At 48.5% G+C, this 27,350-nt stretch overlaps 3 protein-coding genes, 2 long non-coding RNA genes and 1 pseudogene across 12 annotated transcripts; all 6 read left to right on the top strand.

Annotated features, from left to right (window-relative positions):
• Window positions 1-27,350, top strand: part of LOC127474809 (uncharacterized) — a 1,721,191-nt pseudogene that overhangs the window by 35,198 nt on the left and 1,658,643 nt on the right.
• LOC127474837 (collagen alpha-1(II) chain-like) lies at window positions 2,782-9,722 on the top strand. 7 transcript variants are annotated; one of them, XM_051796144.1, is made up of 3 exons: window positions 6,937-7,012; window positions 7,771-8,035; window positions 9,205-9,722. In XM_051796144.1, the coding sequence occupies exons 2-3, from the start codon at window positions 7,889-7,891 to the stop codon at window positions 9,478-9,480; spliced, it is 423 nt and encodes a 140-aa protein (XP_051652104.1). In that variant the 5' UTR covers window positions 6,937-7,012; window positions 7,771-7,888; the 3' UTR covers window positions 9,481-9,722. The 7 variants fall into 7 exon arrangements, 3 of the variants coding, with proteins under 3 accessions (XP_051652102.1, XP_051652103.1, XP_051652104.1); XR_007905991.1 differs by lacking the exons at window positions 6,937-7,012; window positions 7,771-8,035 and adding an exon at window positions 2,782-3,508; XR_007905990.1 differs by lacking the exons at window positions 6,937-7,012; window positions 7,771-8,035 and adding an exon at window positions 2,782-3,508 and having other exon boundaries at window positions 9,191-9,722.
• Window positions 10,717-17,776, top strand: LOC127474850 (nucleolar protein 8-like). Its single transcript, XM_051796160.1, has 8 exons — window positions 10,717-12,234; window positions 12,511-12,622; window positions 13,577-13,696; window positions 14,022-14,109; window positions 14,946-15,090; window positions 15,397-15,480; window positions 16,044-16,324; window positions 17,195-17,776. The coding sequence occupies exons 1-8, from the start codon at window positions 12,014-12,016 to the stop codon at window positions 17,365-17,367; spliced, it is 1,224 nt and encodes a 407-aa protein (XP_051652120.1). The 5' UTR covers window positions 10,717-12,013; the 3' UTR covers window positions 17,368-17,776.
• Window positions 17,805-19,171, top strand: LOC127474954 (uncharacterized). Its single transcript, XR_007906006.1, has 3 exons — window positions 17,805-17,865; window positions 18,554-18,636; window positions 18,954-19,171. It is a non-coding gene; the product is annotated as an uncharacterized LOC127474954 (long non-coding RNA).
• LOC127474842 (serine/arginine repetitive matrix protein 2-like) lies at window positions 22,919-25,064 on the top strand. 2 transcript variants are annotated; one of them, XM_051796149.1, is made up of 2 exons: window positions 22,919-23,027; window positions 23,776-24,866. In XM_051796149.1, the coding sequence occupies exons 1-2, from the start codon at window positions 22,934-22,936 to the stop codon at window positions 24,849-24,851; spliced, it is 1,170 nt and encodes a 389-aa protein (XP_051652109.1). In that variant the 5' UTR covers window positions 22,919-22,933; the 3' UTR covers window positions 24,852-24,866. The 2 variants fall into 2 exon arrangements, 1 of the variants encoding a protein (XP_051652109.1); XR_007905995.1 differs by lacking the exon at window positions 22,919-23,027 and adding an exon at window positions 24,999-25,064 and having other exon boundaries at window positions 23,280-24,901.
• On the top strand, window positions 26,334-27,038 carry LOC127474965 (uncharacterized). Its single transcript, XR_007906017.1, has 3 exons — window positions 26,334-26,493; window positions 26,809-26,900; window positions 26,974-27,038. It is a non-coding gene; the product is annotated as an uncharacterized LOC127474965 (long non-coding RNA).

Here is a 27,350-nt window from a genome sequence, read left to right as displayed (position 1 = left end):
TAAAATGGGGTGTCAGGACTGCTGGGGTGAGCGATCCTCATCCTGCCGTGGAGACTGTGTTGTTCCATGGGGACGCCCGCTAAGCACGGGCACCGACCAGCTGCTGCAGATCCTGGCAGCCCTGGCCTGTCTGTGTGGGTAAGCACAGTTTATTGACAGGAAGCAACTGAGAGAACAAACTTTTTAATATCCTTTTAGTGTTCCTTTAATTCCCCTTTTATGCTTATACTATTTTTCCTTTAGTTTCCCTTTTTACTAACCAATATCGTGTTATCCATAATATTGTGTTAAGATCCTTTTTTGGTATCCCTTTTCACTAGTTAATACTGTATTAAATGCTGTTCGTAGTATTTCTTTAATGCCACCCGATAAGATAGTTATTTTGTATCCTTTTTTTTTAGTTTTTAATTCCTCTTGCTAAGTTTATTATTATTATTATTATTCTCACTGTAATAAAAGATATTTTGTGTGTTTGAGTATTTCTGGCACTTGTCTTTATTCCGGACGTGTATCCAAACGAACTGTTACATAAGGTTGGAATGTGCCATATCACTCAACAAACAACCCCACAGTATCCTAAGAAACCCTAATGGGATGCAGGATCCAGCTCAGTGTAACTGCATGACCCTTATAGACCTTTTGCACAGGAGAGCAACAACTCACATGCCTCACATGCACTCCCCAGCCCACCCCAAATGTACAGGGGTGGCTTCACTGTACCCACAGCATTCTCTTGATCTGGTTCCACGGAGATGAGAGTGTGATCTCTGAACTGCAGTCTGATTTTGCTGTCTATTTTTGGCAATTTCCCACCTAAGAAAAATAAATCCTCCTCAGAAAGGAAGAAAACCAGACAAACGGTTAAACTGAGCCCCCCTGTGCTCTCCCCGCTCTCTCAAGGCTGGACTGTTTGTTAAGCTATGTTTCAACACCCACATGTCCTCAAACTTGTTGTGGAGAGGGCAAGGAAAAAGAGATTTTTTAATTCTCTCCCCTTTCCTGTCTGCAAATAACTATAATAAATAGCAAGCTAGAGCCCAGGGAAAACTGCTACCAGTTAAATGCTCTCGGGATACAGTTTGTCACAGCTGCCAGTTCCAGTCTAGGATAATCTTTATTCCACTCTAAGGGAGTGTCATCTCTCCCACTAGACACGGGGAGCAAACACACACGTGGGGCCTCACGGCACATGAAGCTGATGCTGGACTGTGATCTGGCAGAGTTCAGGCACACGGTGTGACTCGTGGGGTCGGTGCTGTGCCGGGCAAAGGCTTGGACTCGACGCTCCTCGTGGGTCCCTTCCACCTCAGCCTGTTCTGTGACGGTGCGATGAGTTCCCTCTCTTCCAACACTTTTGTTCTTTTTAGGGCTCCTCGCTGCCCGGGGCCCGGAGCCCGCCTCCCGCGCGCCTGCTTCCCTGCCCGTTTTGGCGGCCGCAGCCGGGCGCTGAGTGCCCGCTCCCCGGGCGGGCCCGGCCGCTGCTCCAGGAGTGGGGGGGCAGCGCCGGCGCCTCGAGGATTCCCGGGATTCCCTGGCCGGTTTCCAGGCAACGCTCCCCGCGCGCTCCTCGCTCCAGGGCCGAACGTGCGCAGCCAATGGGAGGCGGCGGAGTGGGCGGGGCGAGGCGGGGCTTGGGCGGGGCGGGGGCGGGGCCGAGAGGGGCGGTTGGTGGGGTTTGGGTGGGAGCGGGCGGGGCGGGGCCGGGAGCGGGAGCGCTGCCGCTGAGCGGCCCCCGGGCAGAGACCCCGGGCAGCGGCCCCGAGACCCCCGGCGAGTGGTCCCCGGGCGAGAGAGCCCCGGCGAGTGGTCCCCGGTGCGCGGCCCCGGGGGAGGGACCCCTCCGTGTGCGGCTCCCGGCGAGTTGCCGGTGGTGAGCGACCCCCGGTGAGCGACCACCATTAAGTGACACCTGGTGAGCGACCCGCGGGGGAGAAAGCCCGGTAAGTGACCCCTGCGGAGGGACCCCCGGTGAATGACCCGCGGTGAACAACCCCTGGCAAGTGACCCCCGGGCAGGGACCCCCGGTGCGCGGCCCCCGGGGGTGTCGGGCCGGGGCTGGGCGCGTTGCTTCCCCGTGCAGAGCCGAGCGGGGCCGTGGCGGGAGCGGGGCCGGAGCGGAGCCGGCCGGGGGGGCAGAGGGGAGCCCTGAGCCGCCTTCTGCCGAGGGGGCTGCTGGAAAGGAGCCTGCGCTGGGAGGAGCGGGGGACGTGGCCCGAGGCTGAGGCAGGGGAGCTTCAGGTCAGCTCCTGGACAAAGGTTTCTCGCTGTGTTTTTCGGGGGGGCTCGGGCACTGCAATGGGTTGCCCAGGCGGAGCCAGCACCCCGGCAGGTGTTTCAGAGGCGCCTGCATCTGGCCATGGCTGACACGCTTTAGTGGTTTGGGGGTTGCTGGGACAGTGCTGGGCTGACAGATGGACTTGATGGAATCATGGACCGTGCTGAGTTGGGAGGGTCCCACCGGCACCGTGGAGTCCAACTCCTGAGTTTTAGACACCACTAAAGGAACTGAATCTGCATCGAGCTGTTTGGCTTCAAAAACTCTTCTGCCCCTAGTCTGCACTGCCAAGTGAAACAAAACAGACTGTGCAAAATAGAGGCCTGTGTTCCCCCCAAAGGGAAGGCAGGCAGTTACAAACCAGGACAATAAAGCAAAGCTCAGAACATACATTCATGGTCCCCACAGTTGTGTGACACATCAAACCAGTCCTCTGTTCATTACCTGAGTAGAACTCTCATCAGGAACCCCAAACTTTCTTGTGTGTATTTGTATACATATGTATAGTGATGCCTTAAGCCCCTAATGGTTTTTTATTTTTCTAATAGTTATAAGACTTGTAAATTTTATAGGTAGGTTTTAAAAGCAGAAACCCCTCTGTCCCTTGTTCCTTTCCCTTGTTTACACATTCCCTAACCCTTTTACCCCATTCTATGCCTTCTATATCAACCTACCCCTGAATCCAGTAGCAGTGTTTAGTCTTTTGTCAAGGTAAAGGCCCAGACTGTTTGGAGAACAGCGTATCAGGGCCTAAACCACAGAGTACGGTCAAAAACTAGGTGACAATATACCCTTTGTACTCTGATGAAGCTGAAGATGATGAAGTAGGTGGTCCCAAAAAGACCCCAGACCCAATTCTCAGGGGGAGGACCCGGGGCGGTCCAGAGGAAGGGCCAAAGGGTGGACACATCTGGGATTGGATGGATAATGCTATAAAATGTAACCTCTCGGGCACGGCCGGTGCGCGCGTCTATATCACCTATTGCCTTGGCAAATAAACCCTTTCTTATCTCACCCCTACTAACTGCTCCGGAGATTTTTTTCAGAACCAAAATACACCGGCAACAGTGGTGGAACCCGCACGGGGAGAACTGGACCGGGGACTTCTTCAGATTGGAAATTTTCATCAGCAGGAATATTCCTCAGCAAGCCGGCTTTTATCTGAGAGAAATTCCCGCCGGTCTGAGAAGTCCAGCTCCACGGAACCCACGAAAACAAGCACGGAGCATAGAGGTGAGATAAGAAAAGAACGAATCTGGTTAGTTAGCAGCTGCGGGAAAGTTTTGTGTCCCGGGATAGGGGGCACGGATTCCTGAAAATTTTGACTTGGGCCCTCGAAACAGTCTAGAGAGTCAATTTTCAGGGGGAGGCGAACGGGTTAGTTCGCCAATTACCCAGGTCAGGGCGGGTGTTCAGCCTAGGGGCTGTTCTGGTTTTGGAGGGGACGCCCTCCGGTGCTCTGACACTGTGGGAGAGCCGGTGGGGCTCTATAATCGGTACGACTTGGTAAATAGCTGAGAGGTTACGTTAACAGCCTCGTGACCTAAAGGTTGTCAGTTCCAGACCCAGTGTGTTTGATTGGTTTGCTTTTGTTTTGCAAGCATGGGTTGTGTGGATTCAAAAGTTAAGATCCCTAAAGAATCCCCCCTTAGTTTGGTTCTAAAGCACTGGAAAACTTTAGCTGGTTCTGAGACACCTTTAAAGAAGGAAGAGCTGTGCAGGTTGTCTCTAAATGCTTGGCCGTTGTTTGGACAAATGAGAGGGATAGCATGGCCGAAATTTGGTCCGTTTGAACTGGATACAGTGTTTCGGTGGATCTCGCTTCTTCATGTAGAACAGAGGTGGCAGGAAATTCGATATGCAGAGTTGTTCTTGTTTTTGTTAACACGCCCTGAATTGGGTATAGGAGATAAGGAAAACGAAAGTTCAGGAAAGATGGAAAAAGCAGAAATGGTTTTAGGAAGAGGGAAAAGGAAAGATCGAGTTAAAGCTGCTCCTATCCCACAAATACTATTTAAGAACACCGGAGAGGATGATTTGGATATGTTGATATCACCTGACAGGAGAGAAAGTAGCCCGGGAGCTCCACAAATCGGACTCCCTGCTGCAGCGGCGGTGGGGGGGGCTGGAGCTGCCGGGGCAGTGGTTGCTCCTCCTGGACCGGCTCCAGCTGGACAGGCGGGAGCCGTGGGGGGACTCCCTGGCGCGGGCATGGCTGCGCCAGGGGGAGTTGGAATCTCCGGAGGAGTTGGCTCCGGGGCGGCGGGAGCTGCTCCGGGCACAATCAGTACAGGACTTGCTGCCATGGCAACAAGTACAGGAGCAGGCACTGTGGGAGTAACAGGGGCAGGGGCCACAGCAGCAGTGGCAGGAGGGGCAGGGGCGGTGCCAACAGGCGGGGCCTCTGTCCTGACTGACTTGGGAGGTGGGGCTGGAGCCGCCCCCTTTCCCACGCCTCCCCCTCCCGAGGGGGAAGCTTCCATCCTTGGGGGAGGGGGAAGAAAAGAAGAACCGAGGGAGTTTCCAATCTCTGCCTCTCACGAAAAGGGAACAGAAACGCACAGACAGGGCAAGCCGATTCCAGCTGCAGAGAGAAGGGAGAAGCGAGGGTTACCACCGTTTGATAAGGACACGGAAGCAGAGGGTGAATTAAGTGATAACTCGGGGGAAGGAGAAGCCGACCAGCCTGTAGTAAAACCGAAAGGAAAATTGGCTCGCGAAGTGTTAGCTTGCCCCGATCCGGTTGCAAGTAGAACAAGGGCAAAAGACAAGCCACCGTTAGAAGCCCCCTTAAGACAAGCCGTGACCAATCAAGGCACGGTATTAATAAAGGCTCCTTTCTCACTGGTTGAGTTACAGCAATGGAAAGGTTGTGTGGGGGCTTATAGAGATAATCCGGAAAAGATGGCAAATTATGTCCAAAGAGCAATCAAATCTCAGAATCCTGATTGGAATGATCTAGAGGTTATGATGGATACTTTATTAGACCAAACAGAGAAGGAAATGGTGAAAAGAGCTGCTCAAAAGGCAATAGAAATACAAAAAACCTCTGGGCAGTTTCCAGGCGAAGATGTCAAAGATATCTTCCCCCTCACGGATCCTGGATGGGATCCTAATGTGGCAGCAGGTTTAGGAGCTTTGAAACGTTATCAAGATTGGGTAATTTATGGATTTCGGCATGGAGTTCCGAAGGCGGTGAACTGGTCCAAAATGTACGAGGTTAGACAAGACATAAATGAGTCACCTACTGATTTTCTAAATAGATTGAAAGATGTTATCAGAAAATATACGGATATTGACTTAGAGTCAGAGATGGGAAAGAAAAATCTGTTATACTTATTTATAGGGCAGTCCACAGATGATATAAGAAGAAAACTGCAGAAGGCAGGTGGTGATAGAAGGAATATTAGTGAGCTGTTAGATGTAGCCTGGACGGCATATCAAAATAGGGAGCAGAAAAGGAAAACAAGGGAACAAGAAGGTGGCTACAAAGAGCCTCATAAACGTAACCCCAGGTATCAGAGGTCTAACCACCGGCAGGACATAGCCGATGACAGATGTTCTAACTGTAAGAAGAAGGGACATTGGAGAAGAGACTGCCCGGAGCTGAAGGGAACTGAAAACGCACTTCCCCCACCACCACCCCCAGCCCCCCAACTGGCTGTGAGTCAGAATGTATGAGGGGGACCGGAGGTTTCTTACCCAGCAGAGCCTCTGGTTACAGCTAAGCTGGGGGGGGAGAATGTTGAATTTTTGGTTGATACAGGTGCGGCATACTCTGTATTAAATACTTTGGAAGGGAAACTGAGCCATGAAACTGTAACTGTGGTAGGTGCTACAGGGGTAAGTGAAACAAGACCATTTTTTAAACCTTTAAAATTCAAACTGGGCAAACACTGGGTAACTCATCAATTTCTCTATATGCCAAATTCTCCTAAGCCTCTACTGGGTAGAGACTTACTGGAAAAATTAGAAGCTGAAATTAAATTCACCAAGGGGGGAGACATAAAGGTTATAATCCCAGATACTAAATATGTCGAGGCAGCTGCTTTCTTTATACAGGAAAAACATGGAGAAATCCCTGCAGAAGTTGAAAATGCTGTCATACCTTTAGTCTGGGCCAGCGAGTACCCTGGGAAATCAAAGCAAGCTGAACCAGTAAGCATCGCACTCAGGCCAGGAGCAGCCCCGGTAAGGCAGAAACAATATCCTTTGAAATTAGAAAGCCGAAAAGGCCTAGCACCTATAATTGAAAAGTTCCTTAAATTTGGTTTACTAGTAGAATGTGAATCCAGATTTAATACCCCCATACTGCCCGTGAGAAAGGCTGATGGCAAAAGCTATCGGCTAGTCCAAGATCTTAGGGCCATTAATAGAATAACTGAGGACATTTACCCAGTGGTAGCCAACCCCTATACACTGTTAACCACATTGACAGAGGATTTAGGATGGTTTACTGTACTCGACCTCAAAGATGCCTTTTTCTGCATTCCTGTACACAAAGATAGCCAGGAGATTTTTGCCTTTGAATGGGAAAATCCTGAGACAGGGAGAAAAACGCAACTAACCTGGAGAGTTCTTCCACAAGGCTTTAAGAACAGTCCAACGCTTTTTGGAAATCAGTTGGCAAAGGAACTGGAGGACTGGAGAAGACAGCAGCAAGAAGGAGTTGTCCTGCAGTATGTTGACGACATCTTAATTGCAGCCAAAAACCGGGACCAATGCATCGAGCTCACTGTAAGTCTCTTGAACTTTTTGGGGCTAAGTGGGTATCGGGTCTCGAGAGAAAAGGCACAGATAGCCAAGGAGATAGTCATCTACCTGGGACTTGAAATCTATCGTGGGCATCGGCGACTCAGTACAGACCGAAAAGAGGCCATTTGCCGTCTCCCAGAGCCCCACACTGTACGAGAGATGCAGGCTTTCCTGGGAATGGTAGGATGGTGTCGGCTGTGGATAGCTAACTATGGGTTGCTAGTCAAACCTCTGTATGAAGCCCTGAAAACGGCCAAAGAGGGAGTTATAACATGGACAGATGAGACCAGAGATGTGTTTAAGCGACTGAAACAGTCCTTGATGTCAGCTCCAGCATTAGGACTACCAGATTTGACTAAACCGTTTGAACTGTTCACACACGAGCAGTTAAATGTTGCTCTGGGGGTATTATCACAAACTCTGGGAAGCCAACGAAGAGCTGTGGCTTATTTCTCCAAACAGCTGGACAGTGTTAGCCAAGGGTGGCCGGGGTGCCTGCGAGCTGTCGCAGCAACTGTTATCCTGATTGAAGAGGCCCGGAAGCTCACCCTTGGGCAGCACATCACTGTGTATGTACCCCATGCAGTTCAAGCTGTGCTTGAACAAAAGGGAGGCCACTGGCTGTCCCCCAGCAGAATGCTTAAGTACCAGGTTGTGTTGCTGGAACAGGATGATGTTACCCTAAAAACAACATCTATTGTAAATCCAGCTATGTTTCTGTCTTCAACACTAACTGACAGTGTCCCCGAGCATGACTGTTTGCAGACTATAGAGGAGACTTACTCCAGCAGACCAGACCTGAAGGATGAGCCCCTGGAAAACGCAGACTGGGAACTGTATACAGACGGAAGCAGCTTCATGCGAGATGGTAAACGCTTCACAGGGTATGCAGTAACAACCAGAGACGAAGTGATCGAGGCAAAAGCCTTGTCAGCAGATGTGTCATCCCAAAAAGCAGAATTAATTGCACTGACAAGAGCCTTGGAACTGAGTGAAGGAAAGAAGGTAAATATCTGGACTGACTCAAAATATGCATTTAGTGTTGTACATGCCCACGGAGCCATCTGGAAGGAGAGAGGACTACTGACAGCCCAAGGCAGTGGAGTCAAGCATGCAGACCAAATCCATGCGCTCCTGCAGAGTATTTGGAAACCAGAGGAGGTAGCTATTATGCATTGTAGGGCCCACCAGAAGGGGAAAACAATCCCCGAGTTGGGAAATCAGTTTGCTGATCAAGCAGCAAAAAGGGCTGCAGAAAAAGGTATCTTGGCAGTAGTGCCACAAAAAGAAATTGATTTGACAAAATACACCCCTAAGTATGATGAGAGAGACAATCAGCTAATTAGATCACTGAAAGCTGAAATCAAAGAAGGGGGGTGGGCTGTTACCCCTACTGGACAGGTTGTAGTCCCACCACCGCTCCTTAGGGAAATAGCTCAACAGGAACATGAGGCTACCCATTGGGGAACGGAAAATCTCCTGAAACATCTAAAGAAAACAGTAATAGGAACAAATATGACCGAAGCTGTGCAGTCTACGGTAGGTAAGTGTGAGATCTGCAAACGAAATAATCCAGATACATCAAAGAGAGTGGTACTAGGGGTAACAAAAGCTGGAGACCAACCCGGAGATTACTGGCAAATAGATTTTGCTGAGTTACCACCATGGGGGGGGTACAAATACATCCTTGTACTAGTTGACACTTTCAGTGGATGGCCTGAAGCATACCCCTGTCGCACTAATGCAGCAAGGGAAGTGGTAAAAGCTTTATTAAACCACATAATTCCAAGGTTTGGGGTTCCTCTAGGAATGGCATCAGATAGAGGAACACATTTTATTGCAACAGTAGTAAAAGAAGTATGCCGCATCCTGGGAATTGTCTGGGACCTACATACCCCCTATAGACCTCAGGCTAGTGGCAAAGTTGAACGAATGAATGGCACCTTGAAAATGCAAATTAGTAAAATTTGTCAGGAAACATCTATGTCCTGGGTTCAGGCTTTGCCACTAGCTCTGCTGAGAATTCGTATCCAGCCGAGGCGGAGGGATAACATAACCCCTATGAAATATTATATGGAAGACCATATCAGGCACCACATGTACCAGGGGATGTACACTTAAGGGGGAGAGCCGATTTACAAAAATATTTGATTGCTTTAGGCTCTACTTTGCAGAAGCTGCAGAAGGTCATCGAGTTATCCAGACCTATAGGACTGGACACCCCTGCTCACCCATTCCAGCCAGGAGACTGGGTCTACGTCAAGTGGTGGAACAGTGACCCCTTGAGAGCCAGGTGGAGAGGACCTTACCAAGTCCTGCTGACCTCCCTCACCTCCGTCAAAGTTGCTGGCAGAGAACCCTGGTTCCACTACTCTAGAGTCAAGAAAGCATCAGCTCCTGGAACAACCAACCAGACAGAACCAGGCACCGACGACGAGGATGTGGAATAGACTGCTTGTTCTGTGTATTCTGTTCATGCAACCGGTAACCATGAACCGAGTTTGGGACCAAAAATTGCATGTGGCCCTAGTCCAAAACGTATCTAAAATTCTCCGAAAAACGGAATGCTGGATTTGTACTCAAGTACCAGCAATTGACAATGAGAATAGTGAGTGGCCCCTAATTGGCATTTTACTAAACGAGACAAACTTCGGTAAGTCCATGATGAATTTCCCAGGGTCCTGGAAGCCAGTTACAGAGGCAAACCCTGAAAGAACAGTTCCAAAGCTTGTCTCGTGTGGTAATACAAAATAGAATGGCCCTCAATTTTTTGCTAGCCTCACAAGGAGGTGTGTGTAAAGTCATCAATACCAGCTGCTGTTCTTACATAGATCAGACTGGTAGAATTAATAATGATTTGGCCGCAATTCGAAATCAAACCGAAATTTTTCATCAGATATCTCTGGATGATGTCTCCCTAGGTTTAGGAGACGTCCTCAACAAACTCACCTCATGGTTACCGAACTGGACATGGATGAAACAACTGTTTATCTTAGTATAGTATATACTTAGTGTTAGTGTAATAGCTCACTGCATACACCGATTTTATAGTTGTTGTAAGTGTAGGTAGTAGAGATTGGACAAAGACCTTTGGGTTTTGTCCAGTCTCTAAGGGGGGAACTGATGCCTTAAGCCCCTAATGGTTTTTTATTTTTCTAATAGTTATAAGACTTGTAAATTTTATAGGTAGGTTTTAAAAGCAGAAACCCCTCTGTCCCTTGTTCCTTTCCCTTGTTTACACATTCCCTAACCCTTTTACCCCATTCTATGCCTTCTATATCAACCTACCCCTGAATCCAGTAGCAGTGTTTAGTCTTTTGTCAAGGTAAAGGCCCAGACTGTTTGGAGAACAGCGTATCAGGGCCTAAACCACAGAGTACGGTCAAAAACTAGGTGACAATATACCCTTTGTACTCTGATGAAGCTGAAGATGATGAAGTAGGTGGTCCCAAAAAGACCCCAGACCCAATTCTCAGGGGGAGGACCCGGGGCGGTCCAGAGGAAGGGCCAAAGGGTGGACACATCTGGGATTGGATGGATAATGCTATAAAATGTAACCTCTCGGGCACGGCCGGCGCGCGCGTCTATATCACCTATTGCCTTGGCAAATAAACCCTTTCTTATCTCACCCCTACTAACTGCTCCGGAGATTTTTTCAGAACCAAAATACACCGGCAACAAGTGGCAGCTCAGAGTGGTTCTGACAGTGAGGTTGATTCTGAAGAGGAGATCAGAGCAATGGTGAAGGAAGAGAAAGAAAAACAGCAAGCGAGGAATGTTGAGAGTGAAAGTGACCCCCTGGAAGTTGTTGGGGATGATTTTGAATTAAAATACAGTAGTCACTGGTCCTTATGCAATCCAGATGCCATGAAGAAACCTATCAAAGGAAGTTACAAAGAGACCATGGAACATGATAATGGTTATGATTCAGCAGATACGGATGAAATTATTGCTGAAAGTAAAACTCCAGATCCAAACAGCAGCAAAACTACAAGGTTAGAAGATTCTAAACAGGTGGAGGTGAAAAATAAAGAAATATTAACTAACAAAAAAAGCGGTTTGGCAAATGACTCCTCACTGAAAACTCGAAATGTAAAAGAAGAACACATTGAAAGAAAGGGGAAAACTAAAAAATCCAAAATTGCTGCCTCACAGAGTTCAGCAGAGACAAGTGATAGTGAGAGCTCTTACTCAGAGTCTGAGCAAGGGGAGTCTGAAGCCAGTTCTGATTATGAGTCCATGATGCAAAACTGTTACCGCTTAGACCTTTCCTTAGATGACTTAAAAGCACTGGCTGCCAAAAGCACTGGGACACCTGCAGAGGAACCAGATGGTGCACAGGGTTCTGGTCTGTCCAGTGCTGAAGAAAATCCTAAGGGTAATGTAAATAAACCTAAACTTTCTAATTTTCACCCTGCAGTTAAAAAAATAGCATCTGTCCTGAAGATGTGCTGGCTGATATTTTAGCAGGGGAGGAGAAGGAGGAAAGCTCCAAGGGGCAAAATAATTCACGTTTGAAGTATCGGCCCTTCAGGGGAATGGGGTCCCTTGGTGTAAAAGAGGCAACCAAGGACAGCACTGGGTTAAAGAAGGGGTCTGTAGGAAGTTTAGGACTGGAAGCTTGTGTGTCTCATTCTGGGGAGGAGTCATCTAAAAGACAGCCCAGGAACCTTCCATTCTGTTCACTTGAAGCCAGCAGTGAAGAGACACAAAACGTGCCTTGTGAGCAGCACGAGGCACTGTCAGGTGCTGCCTCCTTGGCAGAGCAGAGACATCAGCCTGTTCCCAGGCCACGTTTACAAGGGAAGAACAAGGATGGGAATTCTCTACAAGCCCAGAGTTGAGAGCAGGGAGCTGCCTGTGCCAGCCCTGCTCAGAGTGACAGTGGGAGCAGTGACGGGGACAGTGACGCCTCAGGGGCCCACAAACATGTGAAACGGCAACAGAAGAGCCCAAAACTACTTTCCAAAAAGTTGAAGAGGAATGCAAGCAATAAAAATGCAGAATGTGAAGCTAATGCATGTGAGAATGGGAAGGCAAACCTTCTGGAAGATAAGGAGCTTTGTCTTCATGCTGCTGCCTCAAAGGGACCTACAAGAGATAAACAGGTGCAGGACAACCAGAGGAGGCTGGCGGCTCTGGAGGAGAGGCACAGGGAGAGAGAACTGCAGAAGAAACTCATCCAAGGAGCTCTTTCAAACCTGGTAATTACACTCAGAACCTCTATCTGAATAGTCCCCAGTACAAGGGAAAGGGTAAATAAGATGTGTGGATTAAGATTTTTAAAGATGGCATTCTGGATTTTCTGATGCACTGCCAGTTTGGAGCGTACACAAAGTGGTGCATGCCTAATCCCTGGAATGCCTCTAGAGTTGCAAGAGGAATAGCAGGTGTCATGGAAATGCCTTTTAGATACTTCTGTATGACTGCAGCAAGTATTTGCTATGTTTGACTTGCCATTTCACCCTTTCCTAGGATAGCCAGGCAGCAGGGAAGCACAAACACATCGTATTCGATTCAGATGTGGAAAATGAGGCTGAAGTGGGTGAGACGTTGAAAAAAGATGGAAGTTTGGGAAATATGCATGGAGAAGTAAGTGTTATTAGGAAAAAGACCTGTATGACTATGCCTTTTATTCTGAAGACTGTATTTTATCATAGTGAAGTGTCAGAAAAAAGTAGGTAAGCTTTGAATTAACATGAATGATTCCTCTTTTTGTAACATCAGACAGGTTTGAAAGAATTTAACTGTCTATCTGATAAAGCTTGAGAGCTTGGAGAATTTGTAAGGAGATTGAGATTTGTATAAAAGATATTCTAACTTCAGAAGAAAAAGAATGTTTGTGTAATTAGTTTTGAAATTCCTCTGCTTTTAGTCAAAGGAAGGTGAAGAGTTTTGGCTTGAGCAGAATGGAACTACTCTGCTCTTTCCAGCACTGGACAAACAATCTGATGCAGTATCTTGTTTTTAAAGTGATGTTGAGCTCCAAAGAAGCTGTGTGCTGCTGCTTCTTTACTCTGATTTAGCAGATTCTTCAGGGTTTTACTCCCATGGTTTCAGTACAATTAAATACTTTTGTTTTTTCTGGAATAGAACTTCTTGTATATCACATTTTTTAGTCACATCTCTACTAAAGCTTTAAACCACTGGGTTTGCTTTTGTTGGGTTTTTTCCTCATAAAGGTAGTAAGATTGGGGCCATTCTCATGATTTAATTAGCCATTGATATTTTTAAATTGATCTCCCTTGACATAATCAGGGAGATTTTTATACTTGAGTATCTCATATTGTAAAACCTGAGTTACCCTTTAGATGGGAATTCTGCCTGTGGTAAAACTTCACAGTCATGATTATAAACCAGAATTCACAAGGTGTGTATACAGGATAAGATCTGAAGCACGTGGATCAGTGAGTTGGTTGTGCAAGAAATCCACTTTTTCAGGTAGACTGGAAAGCACACAAACAAAGTTGGTACTGATTTATACCCTCAGACCTACGTGAACAGCTCATTTTCTGTTGTTTTTTTTTTTCTTTTTGTTTAACAAAGGATAAATCTGCTCCCAAAGCTTCAGGCAAACTGTTTGACAGCAGTGAGGACGAGCAGGACGACACGGACGATGAGCGATTCAAAATTAAGCCCCAGTTTGAAGGCAAGGCTGGGGAAAAAGTGAGTGAACCCATTGCTGGAACTGAGTTCTCCTTCTTCTAAGTCTCTGTAAGGCCACTTCAGAACAACATAACTTGTAGGCTTGTATTACTGCTGAATATGATTGTTATGAACATAAAATAGAGTTCCCTTAAATAGGGGAAGGAGCAGCCATGGAGGAAATAACGTGTGGTGCCGTCTTTGTATGCAAAGAAATTTCTGGAAAAGGCCTCAGGAGCTGAAGGTTATTAGTATGTTACCATTAATTATAGTAAAAAAAAAAAAGTTATAGAATGTTGCTGATTTCGTGCTCCAGTGCTTAAGAGCATCTGCTTCTCTTGTTTAGCTCCTGAAGCTGCAATCCCGATTTGGCACCGACGAAAGATTCCGCATGGACGCTCGGTTCCTGGAGAGTGACAGTGAGGAGGAGGAAGGTAAACCTGGCCATATTTCCTGGGGGTAGTGGAACCATGTCATGGAGCTTCAATTTTTGAAGCAGCTGCTGGAGTGCTTTTGCTTCTTTGGTGATTCTTTAAAGAACACAGCCCAACTCTGCTGTGACTGTGCACAGTAAATGCTGGTGGCTGGGTCTTTTAAAGGACTGTGTTGCAAAAGTATTTGTAACAGCTGAGGGGTGTGTGGCTGATAAATCAACTTTTGAAAACAGCTTTTAGTGCAGCATTATACAGATTGTGTTTATCCACATGGAAGAACAGTGGTGACTTAGTAAATTCACCTTTTTGACCATTACATTCATTTAAGCTGTTTTGTAGCCATCCTGCAGTCTGTGGCAGATTTGGCAGCCTTAGAAAGGTTTATTTTTAATTTAACAGCAGAAAGCAGAAACACTGATAAAGGGGAAAAAAACCTAAATATCCCCCTGCCCCCAAAAAAGGAAAATTTTAACCCAGTTGTCAAGATTCACAATTTCTTTCTGAAACTTAAATTTTTGCCTGGTTCTGCTACTCCCTTCATTGCTTTAATGTGATCTTCTCTAGAGCATCAGTCAGTGGCAGAGTAGTTGCACAGTTATGAGGTATAAGCAGGGAACAAGTTAAATAACTGATCTGACTTTCATGTGAAATAGATACCCATGACTGTTCTAATCAAAGATTTTCTACAGTGCAAGGGAAAAGGCCTCTAAGTAGCTTTAAGATGAACAAAGTGATGTGTTTTGATGGATGTGAGCTCTTCTAGTACTGTAGTGATATTATGCATCAAATATTACAGGCTTAACAGGGAAAATGTAATGTATTTATTGTTCTCTTAGCAGAGACAAAGAGCTTGAAGGCAGATGAGGAAGAGGAGCTTGCTGCAGAGAAAAAGAAAAATCTGCAAATACTGGGAAGCCTCTTGAACATCAACCTGGAACAGCCTAAGCCAAATAAAACAGCCACAAGTGCCAAGAAATTCAAGTATGACTCATCCACCATCAGCAAAGGAGTTTTAGGGAGGCTTAATTTTTGCCACTGTTCCCTAACTAAAATTTCTGCCTAATTGGCTGAGAAAAGTAATTCCTTCCTTGTCTGTATTTGAAGTCAGTATTTAATGCACTTTCTCAGTCACTGACTGCTTAGCAGGTATTTTCTAAATGCCAGTTACATTTTGGAGGTTTTCTGGTAAAGAACTCGATGTGAATTTGGATCCTGCTGTAAAGGTTTGGGGTGGCTTTCAGTTGGGCCTTCAGAATGTCTCATGGCTTTTCCTTCCTGTTTTCACAGAGATATTAATGCCCTTCGTTATGATCCCACAAGAGAGGACCATGCAGTTTTTGAAAGGAAGCCAAGTGCTGCAGAAAAGGAGAGGTAATATTGCAGCTTGGTAGCTATAGTTGTGATGTTTCTTCCTGTGCAGAGATGGTTTTAGCAGCAGACTGAGTTTGAAACTATGCACACTACTGTTTTTTCTTTAGTTCTCTCTGTGATTGCTAAAATGAACATACAGCAGGAATTGTGAGCACTAAAACCAACCTGTAATGTTGTCTTTTCTTGCTAGTCCATCTACCCTCTGTGTGCCATTTCCTGTCCTCACTGAAGGTGACAAAGGTCAAGTCATGGACTTGAAGATTTGCAAATCTGTGAGAAGAGCATATTAGCTCTTAACATTTCTCTTGCCAGAAAAGAAATCTGTTCTATATATCATCATTTAGTATCACATACTAAGTGAAAACTCCCTTAAGGATGTGGATCATTAAAAAGGAGGCTTGTTCCTGCCTTTAGAATCAAACCTCAGATGTTTCCCCCCCAATGCTTACCCTTAAAAGTGAACTCATCAGTGTGCTTGGAGAAGTTTAGGAAAACATTGAGGGCTCTGTTTTCTTTTAAAAACAGATGTGTTATGTTCCTGCCCTTGAACAATCTCATTTCAGTAAAGTTAAAGGGAAGAAGAAGAAGGAGGAGGAGAGTGAGAAACCGCCTCAAGTATCTGAGAAAATCTATTATGATATTGCTGCTGATTTCAAAGACTTGTTTGGATCCTCGAAGAACAAATCAGAAAGAAAGGAGGAAATACCCTGGGACAAGGATGATGCAGAGGACTGTGCCTCACCTGACCATTTGGGACCTACATCTGGGAATGATGCAGCTCAGGAGCCAAGTGGCTTCAAGTTTTCCTTCTTTGGAGACACGGAGAAGTCGAGCGTAAAAGAAGGTAAGAGCAGAACACGCCCAACAGTGCCATTTGTAGTGGGTCAGTTGTGTCAGGCACTGCAGAGGGATATGGTGCACAGAAATTCTGAATGCAGGGGATTTTCAGAGGCCAGAGTCAGTAATGAGGCAGAATCAGTATGGTCTTCACTTACACTTGCCAAGATGCACGTTTAGCTTCCATCCCTGAGAGGGATGTTTGGAGAAAGAACAGTTGTTTAATTGGTTTTTTGAACAGTCATGGAAAAGCTTGTTGCCATCCACTAAAGTTCTGAAACAGGGGGAAAAGGTGATCTACAAGTCAAATCAAGTTCCGTGTAACCCAACGAGATTTTAAGTAAAACGTGTGTTAATGTAGTAGTATGAGCAAAAGAAAATCTTAGAGTTGACCCCAAGAACACTCCAGAACACTTTATTGTTTACCTAATTTTACTATTGTACCTTTAGAAAATTGAAACTGAGTGACACATGATTATTGGGGTGTCTTAAACTAAGATGAAATTGTTATGCAGTCAAGATTAAAAAGTGCTAAATCAAGTCAGTTAGTGAGGCAGGAAATAAATTAAACCATGTGAAGTTAACTGAAATATTAAAAGAAAAAAAACACACAAAAAACCCAAGGTCCCCACATTTCTGCTGACTTCAGTGTCTTCTGAATGCAGTAAAAAGCTTTCAGAATACATAAGAGGTCCCTAGAACAAAGTGGAAAATACCTGAGCAGAGATGTAGTTCAGAAAACCTGGGAGGGGAGGTTTCTCTCCTTCTTAAACCTGCCTTTTCCAGTGTAAGTATGTCACTTGGAAGTAGGATTTTTTTACTGGCAAGTAGAAGAATAATCTGCTTTTTTTTCTTTTTAATTGTAATATTATTGCAGAGCCCTACATACTTGAAACAATAAAACCTGTAAAAGTCACATGGCAAGAAGATCCACGTTTCCAAGACAGCAGTTCTGAGGGTGATGATGAGCCAGAGGCATCAGAAGTTGAAAAGGACCAAGAAATGCAAGTTACAGTTGTGTTTGTTGTCTACTTGGTTGTAGTACTTTGATGCTGTGAGAATATTGATAGCAGCACCCAGGTCATGGGAAACTGAGATCTTTGTGTCACACCTCTGAGCAGTGGAAGTTGTCTTGGAAAACCATTCCTTGCTGCACAGAGTGTGATAGTCAAAAATCCCAACAGCCCCTTTGTCATGCTGAGTATAAAAACATAAAAGCTGAGTTTCTGGTTGAACACCTGAGAAATTAGCTGGGTAATTTTGGTTTGACCCAAACCAATTTTGGTTTGGCTAAAACTCAAAGTAAGTTTTCTTTTAAAAAATGGTTTTGTTTTGGTTTTTTTTTTTATAGACAGCCATATTTGGTTACTGTGGAGTAATGTTCTTGGATGCATTCTCTTTCTCTGAAGCTTTAACTTGTGTTAGTGGAATTTGATGGTAACTTTTGTGATGGTAAAATTCCCCTGTGTTTGTCCAGGTTTATTTCCTTGCCACACAGAGAAAGTACAAGATTTTTCTTCTTCTCCAAAGATGATGAACGACTGAGAGGTACAACAGAACTTATTCACTGTCACTCCTTTTTTTTTTCTTTTAACTCATACTGAAATTCAGTGAGGAAAAGATACTGCCTAGTTATTTGTTTTGTAACACAGATGAGAGGTTTAAGAAAAAAAAATAAATTGCCAATTTCTGTCGTTACTTGTGGTCTGAATTGTGGTAGAATCCCATGAGAAAGTTCTGGTAAAATAAATGCTGAATATCTGTCTTGCTTTCCTTTTTTTCAGATAATTGCCTAATATGTGGCTGGTCTTTCAGGCCTTACCAAAAAAAAAAAAAATCACTTGACAAGTTATCTGGACATTTTGGACCCTTTCAGGCATATATGTGATCTTTAACTTTCTCTTGTCTTTCTGGTGTTACTGTTAGAAATGCTGAATATTCTTATTAGCCACATATGCCCATGTGGTTCTCAGTCCTAATTAATCTGGGGTTTTTTTTTGTATGAATATAGTGAGTTTTTTATTTAAAACCAAACCAAACACCACACCCCCAAACACCACAAAAACAATTGTTTGTGATGTTTTATGCACTAAATTATCAGGACAGCCTCAAATAATGTTTGTTTCTTGAGACATATTAGGTAACTATCATTAAATATGTTGCTGTGTTAGTACAGTTACTGCACTGCAATCTTCCAGAAGTGTTTAACCATATTAATTTGTTCTTTTTTGTGCAGAGGGCCCTAAGTTATTTTGTAGATCAGTAGATCTCAGTGAAGAAAAAGATGGTTGGGAAGACAGACGTAGATTATTGCTTGAGGTGAGTATTTAACAGCTGTGGCTGAAAGCTGAGCATGAGGAGGGAACACGGCTGCTTATTTGCATAAAAACATAATTCAGGACCTCTAGAAAGGCTTGAAATTTTGTAATTACCAAGGAACTAAACTTTTTTAGTATAAAAGTGAGTATAACACCATGTTAGGATGTCCAGTCAGGCAAATTACTGAATCTCTGCGTTGTACAGGACCAGTTACTTAACTGTATGTTAAAAAAGTGTTTGAGACAAATAGGTGAATTCAGAGACTTGTATTATTCATTATTATTTTAGTCATAATATTATATTTTAAATATTTTCAGGAATGCCGGAAGAAGCACAAGGATGCAAAAAGAAAAGTGAAAGCAAAACAATAAATATTTTTTACCTTCCTGATCAGAAATGTTTCATGTTTCATCTCTGAAGAAGTTGCAAAACAATGTTACTTTCAAAATACTTCCAGAAATCTAGTGGGAAATAATAATTTTGGCAAAAACTACTCAGACTTTGTTTCTACATAGGAACATGTTTATTCTGTCAGTTTAAGGTTTGTACCAAGGTCTGGGGATTTGTATGTGTGTGTACATATATATATATATGTACACACACACATATATATGTATATGTATATATACATACACACATATATATATACATATATATATGTATATGTATATATATACACATATATGTACATGTATATATAGACACATATATATATATGTATATATATGTATATATAAATATACATAGGGTTTAAATGTGACTTGCTGCTTTCTAGGATTTTTGATAATTAGATCATGTAACAAAGACATTCTGCTGTGTCCTCTGGCCCCAGTGCTGAACAGGGCTGAGAAAGAGCAGATAGCTCTGTGTCTATAAGACTATAGAACTTGTATTCTGCCTAAATAATAGAGATCATATTTACAAATATTCAGAATGTGTTATTTGCAGGGTGAAATGTCCCAGAAGTTAATGAAAAGACATATATAACAGGGCAGACTTATGAAATGGATAATTTGTATTTTAAGAGATACTAATGTGTTTAAATATAATATTAATAATACTGTCCTAACAGCATTGAGTTTAAGGTGGTGGTTGTCATAGGTTTGAAAAGAGATGCTGGAATTTTCTTTTTCTTCCCTAGGGTCCCAATCCACCCCCCCCATCTGTTTCTTCTGGGATGGGGGGAGTTGGGGACGGGGTGGGGGCAGAGCGGGGCCGCACATGCAGGGGCAGGGAGAGAGGGAGATCTCCTGGGGAAGTTTGTGGCTACAGGGAGAGCTGGGGGAGTCCTTTGTTAGGGGGCTCTTGGGTTTGGTCCAGGACCGGACAGAGTGGGAGCCTGGTCTTTGGTCACTGCTTTCCCTTTTCCTGAGGGGAAGTTTTTCTCCCCATGGGACACCTTGCAGAGAACGACTGAGAGAGAGAGAGAGAGACCAACCCATCTCAGAGCGAGGTATGCTGCTTTCAAGACTGTCTGTGGGGAAAAAGGGACTTCTTTGCTGGCTGTGAGCAGCTGTTGAACTGCCAGGACAGTCCTGCCTTCTCTCCCCCCTCCCTGGGTTGCCACAGGTTTCTCCCACCACACCTGGGGAATTGGGACTTTGTTTGTGTTTGTTCTGAAAGTTTTTGATTGCACCATTTGTTGTTTATTTAGATTTTGTTAATAAAAAGCTGTTTCTTTTCCACACTTCCACCTGAAGTTTCTTAATTTCTAAGTGGTAATCTTGTTAGAGTTACACAGTAAGCAAATTATTCTTTATATTATTGTTCAAATAGAGTACCATTGGCCTCTCCAGTTGCGTGTTTGAAAATGGATTCTGTTTCCAGAAGTGCAAGAAGTTCGTAGGTCACCAGGGAGTTTGCTGTAACTGCCTGTCTGTGCTGCCATGGACCCCTGAGGGAGCAGGAAAGCAGCTGAGTGCACCAGTTCTGGAGCACAGGGTTACTCCTTCCCAGGTGCAGGACCCAATGGTTGCCTCTGTGCAACATGATTAGGTGCCTCTGTGCCCAAAGCTTGAGCCCGCCCAGGACTCGCTGGACAGCAGCAGAGCCTTGTGGTGCCTCAGCCACTCCTCCCAGTCCATATCATCAGCAAACGTGCTGAGGGTGCTCTCCGTCCCTTCTGCCAGGTCACCGGGCAACCGGTCAAACCAGGCTGCCCCAGCACTGAGCGCCGCGCTCACAACCCTCTGAGCTCTGCCATTCAGCCAGGTCTCAACCCCCTCAGGGTCCACTCATCTAAGCCACACTTCCTGAGCTGCCTGTGAGGGGGTTCTGGGAGGCAGGGTGAAAAGCCTTGCTGAAGTCATGGCAGACAACAGGCACTGCTCTCCCCTCATGTACCCAGCCAGTCACTCCAGCAGAGAAGGCTAGGAGACTGGTCAAGCATGATTTCCCCTTCCTTTTATTCCACAGCCTTAGAGATGACATGCAGTATGAGCTGTTCTGTCCCCTTTCTGAGGATGGAGGTGACACTGATGGGCCTGTCATCTCCTGGGTCCATCTTGCTGCCCTTTTTGAAGACTGGAGTGATGTCAGCTTTCCTGCAGTCCTCAGGCACCTCTGCTGGGGAATCAGCGTCCCTGATGTGCTGGCAGTGTTCCCTGTGCCAGGGGCAGGAGCAGAGATCTGCCTTGGCCAGGGCCGGAGCCCTGGAGTGGCACTGCCTGAACAGCACTTTTTGTGCAACAGTGGCTGCCCAACAGTCCTCGGTGGCTGCCCCAGGGCCTGGCATTTGACCCTGCGCTTGCTGCAGCAGCAGCCGCCCGGCTCTGTGGTTACCGAGGGCTCAGAACCTCGGTTACCAAGGGGCTGCCTCACAGTGGGTGAGGGGAGCTGGGGCCATCCCTGCCCGTATTTCAGGTGCAGGGTGCTGATGTCACAGTGGCCACTGTGACCCGTGAGGCCAAGGCCACAAAACGGGACTCTGGGCTCAGGCCCAGTGTCAGTGTTACCTGACAACGAGAGGAGAAGGAAGAGGAGGGACAGCCCCTCTGTTCCAAACGCCTCTCGCTTCTTTTGCACTACAGTGTAGTAGCACTTGGAGGAGACCTCAGTGTTCCTCAACCAGACGACAGGAGGAGACGGCAGAGAGAGACCGGGCTCACACAGGGCTGACCAGCGAGTCAGGGGGCTCTACGCCTCAGGGCTCTGGCCCTGTGTTGCAAACTCGTCTCACTTCTGCCTCAGAACCAGTGTAGGAGCACCTGGAAGAGACCTCGGTGTTCCAAGGACAGGGACCCACTGCTGACAGTCACCATGTCACGCAGGGAGCAGGCGGCCCCCAGAGGGAGGGAGCCAGGTGAGAGCAAAGTGCCCCTCCCTCAGCCTGGCAGAGGGGCTGTCGGGGCGGGCAGTACAGGTGCCATGCCCGGGGCCATTGTCTCTCTCCTCTCCAGCATGCCTGCTGTGTCGGAGATCAGAGGCTGACTCGGACATCTGCGGGGAAAAACTCTTCATACATGGGTTCTGTGCCCACGAGAACTGCCTGGTGAGTTGCTCTGTGGGCTCCCTCCACTTTTTGACAGGCAGTCCTTGCCACTCTCTCCTCATCAGTAAGTTTCATTTTCCTGCAGTTTTTTGCCAGCAACTTTCCTAACCGCCCGGTTCATCGAGGAGGACTCTGGTGTCTTCACTCATGGGAGATCCGAGCTGTAGTCTCCCAGGCGGCAGAGCAGGTGAGAGCCTGACTACAGGAGGGAGATTTGTGCCAGGCGAGGTTTGCTGGAGCTTAGCCCAGACCCCAAGCAAGAAAGCCCAGCCCTTCCAACCAGCTCTGGGACAAGGAGGAGGCCCTGAGGCTGCTGCTGATGGGGCTGCTCTGCTCTTTCCAGAACTGCTACATCTGTGGCCAGATCGGGGCCACCATTTACTGTTGTGGAAGACACTGTGAGCTGAGCTTCCACCTGCCCTGTGCCAAGCAGGGACGCTGTGTCACTCAGTTCATTACACCGTACAGGTACCTCCTGGCCCCTTCTCACCACCACCAGGGAAGGGCCCAGCACTTCTCACCTCACTCACCCTTTTCCCCCCAGGGCCTTCTGCCCCACACACAGCCCAGAGCAGGCAGTGGAGGCAACTCCAGAGCCGGGCACCCAGTGCCTCATCTGCATGGAGCCTGTGGAGGACAGAAAGACCTTCAGCACCATGGTGTGCCCAGCCTGTAAAACTGCCTGGTTCCACAGGGACTGTATGCAAGTAGGAGTGGTTCCCTCACCCCGGGGGGCACAGCAGGGGCTCAGCAGCACCAGGGCCTCACTCTGGCTATTTGTGTTTCTCCTGCAGGGACAGGCTCTGCATGCTGGTTATTTCTCCATCCAGTGCCCCCTCTGCAGAAATCGTGACGCATTTCGCAAGGATATGCTCACCATGGGGATCCGAATCCCCTACAGGTTGGTGTCCTTCTGCCTGGCTCACAACACAGGGGTGCAAGTGCTGTGCCATGCCAGGGCCTGCCCCAGCAATCCTGGCCCTGCCCTGTTCCGTGAGTCCCTGGTTCAGCTTCCCTCAGGAGCTGGAAATGGCACAGGGGGAAGAGCAGGGACACCCTGCACCTGCCCGATGCCGGGGCAGAGGGAGCTCATCAGTTTTCCTTTTCCATCAGACTACCAACATGGGAGAGCTTTAATGCATTCGCTGAGCTGGGAGACAGACACAGGCACTGCGATGCCAGGGAGTGCCTTTTTCCAGGAGGCAGGCAGGAGGCAGACGAGGAGGGGTAAGTTGCCAAGGCTGCACCCCAGGGCTCTGCAGGGCTTGAAGCAGAAGAACCCAGGAGAAGAGCTCAGAAAGATAATCCCATGCTTTGGACACTTTGTCCTCACCTCCATGAACCCGTTTGCTTTTGCAGGCCCTGGGAACTGCTCCTGTGCTCCTCCTGTGCTGCTGAGGGCACTCACAGACGCTGCTCTGGCCTGAGGAACAGTATAACCAGCTGGGAATGTGATGGCTGTGCTGGCCTGGGCACATGTAAGAGGCAAAGCACCCTGTTGACCCTGGGCCTGGTGTCCCTGGGTATGGCAGTGGGTGCTCAGGGTGGGTTTGGCGGAACCTGTCAGCTCCAGGAGGGCTGGAGGCACTGCTCTGGCCTATCCTGCCCCAGGTCTGGGGTGGCCTTGACATTCCTGCTTCCCCTCACAGCCACACGAGATGAGTCGGGGCTTGCTGGTGTCAGCGTGGCCAGACAGCCAGGACTGGAGCCTTGTGATGGCTCCAGGGAACCCGCGACCATCAGCCCCAACACAGGAAACCTGGTGCTATCAGGGCTGTCTCCCAGTTCTGCACCACTGGAGACCGTCAGCCCCAGCACCAGCACCCAGGTGCCAGCCCCTGCATCTTCAGCACCACAGACCAGCAAGCGCCGTACCAACCGACAGGCAACATCGGAGCAGCCTCTGCAATCCCCCTCACAGGGGACGGGCAGCTCCAGCCCTGACAGTCAGATAACATCAGGGTCATCCCAGAGCAGCTTCACAGAAACTGAGGACAGCAGCTGCTCCAGCAGTCGGGGGCCTGACCGCCGGCAAAACCCCCCCCGCCGGCAACGTCGGGCCCAAACTGCACACTTTCGGTCCAGAAGTCCCCTGGACAGGACTCATGTGACAGCACCAAGTCCTGGGAGGCGCAGGACCAGGCAGAGACCATCAGGGACATCCCGCAGGCGAAACCGCTCCCGCCTGCAACGTGAGACACCAAATCCATCCGGCCGGTCCAGAAGTCGCCGTGACAGGAGCCAGGTGAGAGCACCCAGTGCTGGGAGGAGCAGCCACAGCCGGGAGACATCAAGGACATCCGGCACACAAAATCGCTCCCGCCAACAACATCAGGCCCCAGATCCATCCAGCCGGTCCAGGAGTCGCCGTGTCAGAAACTGTGTGAGAGCACCAAGTACTGGGAGCCGCATCCCCAGCCAGGAAGAATCAGGGACATCCCGCAGGCGAAACCGCTCCCGCCTGCAACGTCAGACCCCAGATCCATCCGGCCGCTCCAGAAGTCCCCTTGACAGGAACTGCACGCCAGCACCGAGTGCTGGGAGGCGAAACTCAAGGGAGACAGCAGCCAGGACTTCCCAAAGGCAACAGCACTCCCGCCGGCAGCGTCGGACCTCAAATTCATCCAACAGATCCAGAAGTCCCCATGACAGGAGTCGTGTTAGAGCACCAAGTACTGCCAGGCGCACTCACCGGTGGGATGGTGAGACAGGGACCCACCGCTGACACGTCCCACGTCAGCCAGGGAGGAGGAGGCCTGGAAGGGAGAGAGCCAGGTGAGAGCAAAGTGCCCCTCCCTCAGCCTGGCAGAGGGGCTGTCGGGGCGGGCAGTACAGGTGTCATGCCCAGGGCCATTGTCTCTCTCCCCTCCAGCATGCCTGCTGTGTCGGAGATCAGAGGCTGACCCGGACATCTGCGTGGAGAAAATGCAGAAACATGGGATCTGTGCCCTCGAGTTCTGCCTGGTGAGTTGCTCTGTGGGCTCCCTCCATTTTTTGACAGGCAGTCCCTACCACTCTCTCCTCATCAGTGAGGTTCATTTTCCTGCAGTTTTTTGCCAGCCACCTTGCTCAGCACAATGATGATCAAGTAGGACTCCAGGGCTTTCTCCCAAGGATATCCTACATGCAGTCAACCAGGTGGCACAGAAGGTGAGAGCCTGAGAAGAGCAGGGAGATTTGTGCCAGGTGAGGTTTGCTGCAACTTAGCCCAGACCCCAAGCAAGAAAGCCCAGCCCTTCCAACCAGCTCTGGGATAAGGAGGAGGCCCTGAGGCTGCAGCTGATGGGGCTGCTCTGCTCTTTCCAGAGCTGCTGCATCTGTGGCCAGAGCGGGGCCACCATCTCCTGCTGGGATGGCACAGCAGGAAGAGCAGGGACACCCTGCACCTCCCCAATGCCAGGGCAGAGGGAGCTCATCAGTTTTCCTTTTCCCATCAGACCACCATGAGGGGAGGGCTGTAATGCATTTGCCCAGCTAGGAGACAGACACAGGCACTGCGATGCCAGGGAGTGCCTTTTTCCAGGAGGCAGGCAGGAGGCAGAGGAGGGGTAAGTTGCCAAAGCTGCACCCCAGGGCTCTGCAGGGCTTGAAGCAGAAGGACCCAGGAGAAGAGCTCAGCACCTCCATGAACCCGTTTGCTTCCCCAGGCCCTGGGAACTGTTCCTGTGCTCCTCCTGTGCTGCCAAGGACACCCCAGGACAGTGCTCTGGCCTGAGGGACATCATAACCAGCTGGGAATGTGATGGCTGTGCTGGTCTGGGCACAGGTAAAAGGCAAAGCACCCTGCTGACCCTGGGCCTGGTGCCCCTGGGCCTGGCAAGGGGTGTCCAGGGTTGGCTTGGCAGAGCCTGTCTGCTCCAGGAGGACTGGAGACACTGCTCTGGCCTATCTTATCCAGGGCCTGGAGCAGCCTTGACCCTCCTGCTTCCCCTCACAGCATCCAGTTAAGACCCAGAGTTTGTTGCTCTCATGAAGGACTCTTCTGACAACACCAAGGAATAGGAGACCATCAACCCCACTACGAGCAAACTCCATACAAACTGACAGGCAAATCCCTCTCACAAAAGACGAGCAGCTCCAGCCCTGACAGTCAGGTAACATTGGGGTCATCCCAGAGCAGCTTCCCAGCAACTGAGGACAGCAGCTGCTCCAGCAGTCGGAGTGCTGACTGCAGGTGAAACCGCTCCCACCAGCAGTGTCAGACCCCAAATTCATCCAGCAGATCCTGAAGTCACCGTGACAGGAGCCGTGTTAGAGCACCCAGTGCTGGGAGCTCCACTCACCGGTGGGATGGTGAGACAGGGACCCACCGCTGACACGTCCCACGTCAGACAGGGAGGAGGAGCCCCCCGAAGGGAGGGAGCCAGGTGAGAGCAAAGTGCCCCTCCCTCAGCCTGGCAGAGGGGCTGTCCGGGCGGGCAGCGTGGGGCCAGGAGCAGTGGCACGGGGAGGCAGGAGCTGTCCAGGCATCCCGGGGCTGGGACCCTCCTTTCCTCAGCAAGTGGGGCCCAGCTGGGGCAGGGGACACCTGCTGGGACACCCGTGCCCACAATGTCCCGTCCTCCCCACGGCCTCCAGCCCTGCCCTTCAGCCAGCCAGGCAGGGACAGAGCAGCTCTTGGGGTCGATCCCGCAGGGAAGCTGCCCCAGCCCTGCAGAGGTGCCATGGTCTCTCCCCTCCAGCATGCCTGCTGTGTCAACAATCAGAGGCTGACCCGGACATGTGTGGAGAAAAAATCCAGATAAATGGGCTCTGTGCCCACGTGTTCTGCCTGGTGAGTTGCTTCATGTTTTGACAGGCAGTCCCTGCCACTCTCTCCTCATCAGTACGTGTCTTTTTTTCTACAGTTTTTTGCCAGCCACCTTCCTCTGCACAATGATGATCGCATAGGATTCCAGGGTTTTCTCCGAAGGGATATCCTAGATGTAGTCTCCTGGGAAGCACAGAAGGTGAGAGCCTGACAAGAGCAGGGAGATTTTTGCCAGGTGAGATTTGCTGGAGCTTAGCCCAGACCCTAAGCAAGAAAGCCCAGCCCTTCCAACCAGCTCTGGGATAAGGAGGAGGCCCTGAGGCTGCAGCTGATGGGGCTGCTCTGCTCTTTCCAGAGCTGCTGCATCTGTGGCCAGAGCGGGGCCACCATCTCCTGCTGGGTTGGCACAGCAGGAAGAGCAGGGACACCCTGCACCTGCCCAATGCCAGGGCAGAGGGAGCTCATCAGTTTTCC

Source organism: Manacus candei, unplaced genomic scaffold (genome assembly GCF_025592945.1).
Source record: "Manacus candei isolate 608988 ecotype Guabito, Panama unplaced genomic scaffold, ASM2559294v1 h1tg000045l, whole genome shotgun sequence".
Classification (NCBI taxonomy): domain Eukaryota; kingdom Metazoa; phylum Chordata; class Aves; order Passeriformes; family Pipridae; genus Manacus; species Manacus candei.
Note: the sequence above shows the minus strand (reverse complement) of the source record. Positions and strands in the feature narration are given on the sequence as shown.

Bases quoted from the DNA above. Each gene is read 5' to 3' on its own strand.
- LOC127474837 (XM_051796142.1), top strand. From the start codon at position 4,211: ATGGAAAAAGCAGAAATGGTTTTAGGAAGAGGGAAAAGGAAAGATCGA. The intron at 4,920-9,190 runs GTGAATTAAGTG...TGATTGCTTTAG, and splicing joins TAAGGACACGGAAGCAGAGG to GCTCTACTTTGCAGAAGCTG.
- LOC127474850 (XM_051796160.1), top strand. From the start codon at position 12,014: ATGCAAGCAATAAAAATGCAGAATGTGAAGCTAATGCATGTGAGAATG. The intron at 15,091-15,396 runs GTATGACTCATC...CTGTTTTCACAG, and splicing joins ACAAGTGCCAAGAAATTCAA to AGATATTAATGCCCTTCGTT. The intron at 16,325-17,194 runs GTAAGAGCAGAA...ATATTATTGCAG, and splicing joins GAAGTCGAGCGTAAAAGAAG to AGCCCTACATACTTGAAACA.
- LOC127474842 (XM_051796149.1), top strand. From the start codon at position 22,934: ATGCTGGTTATTTCTCCATCCAGTGCCCCCTCTGCAGAAATCGTGACG. The intron at 23,028-23,775 runs GTTGGTGTCCTT...TTCCCCTCACAG, and splicing joins GGGATCCGAATCCCCTACAG to CCACACGAGATGAGTCGGGG.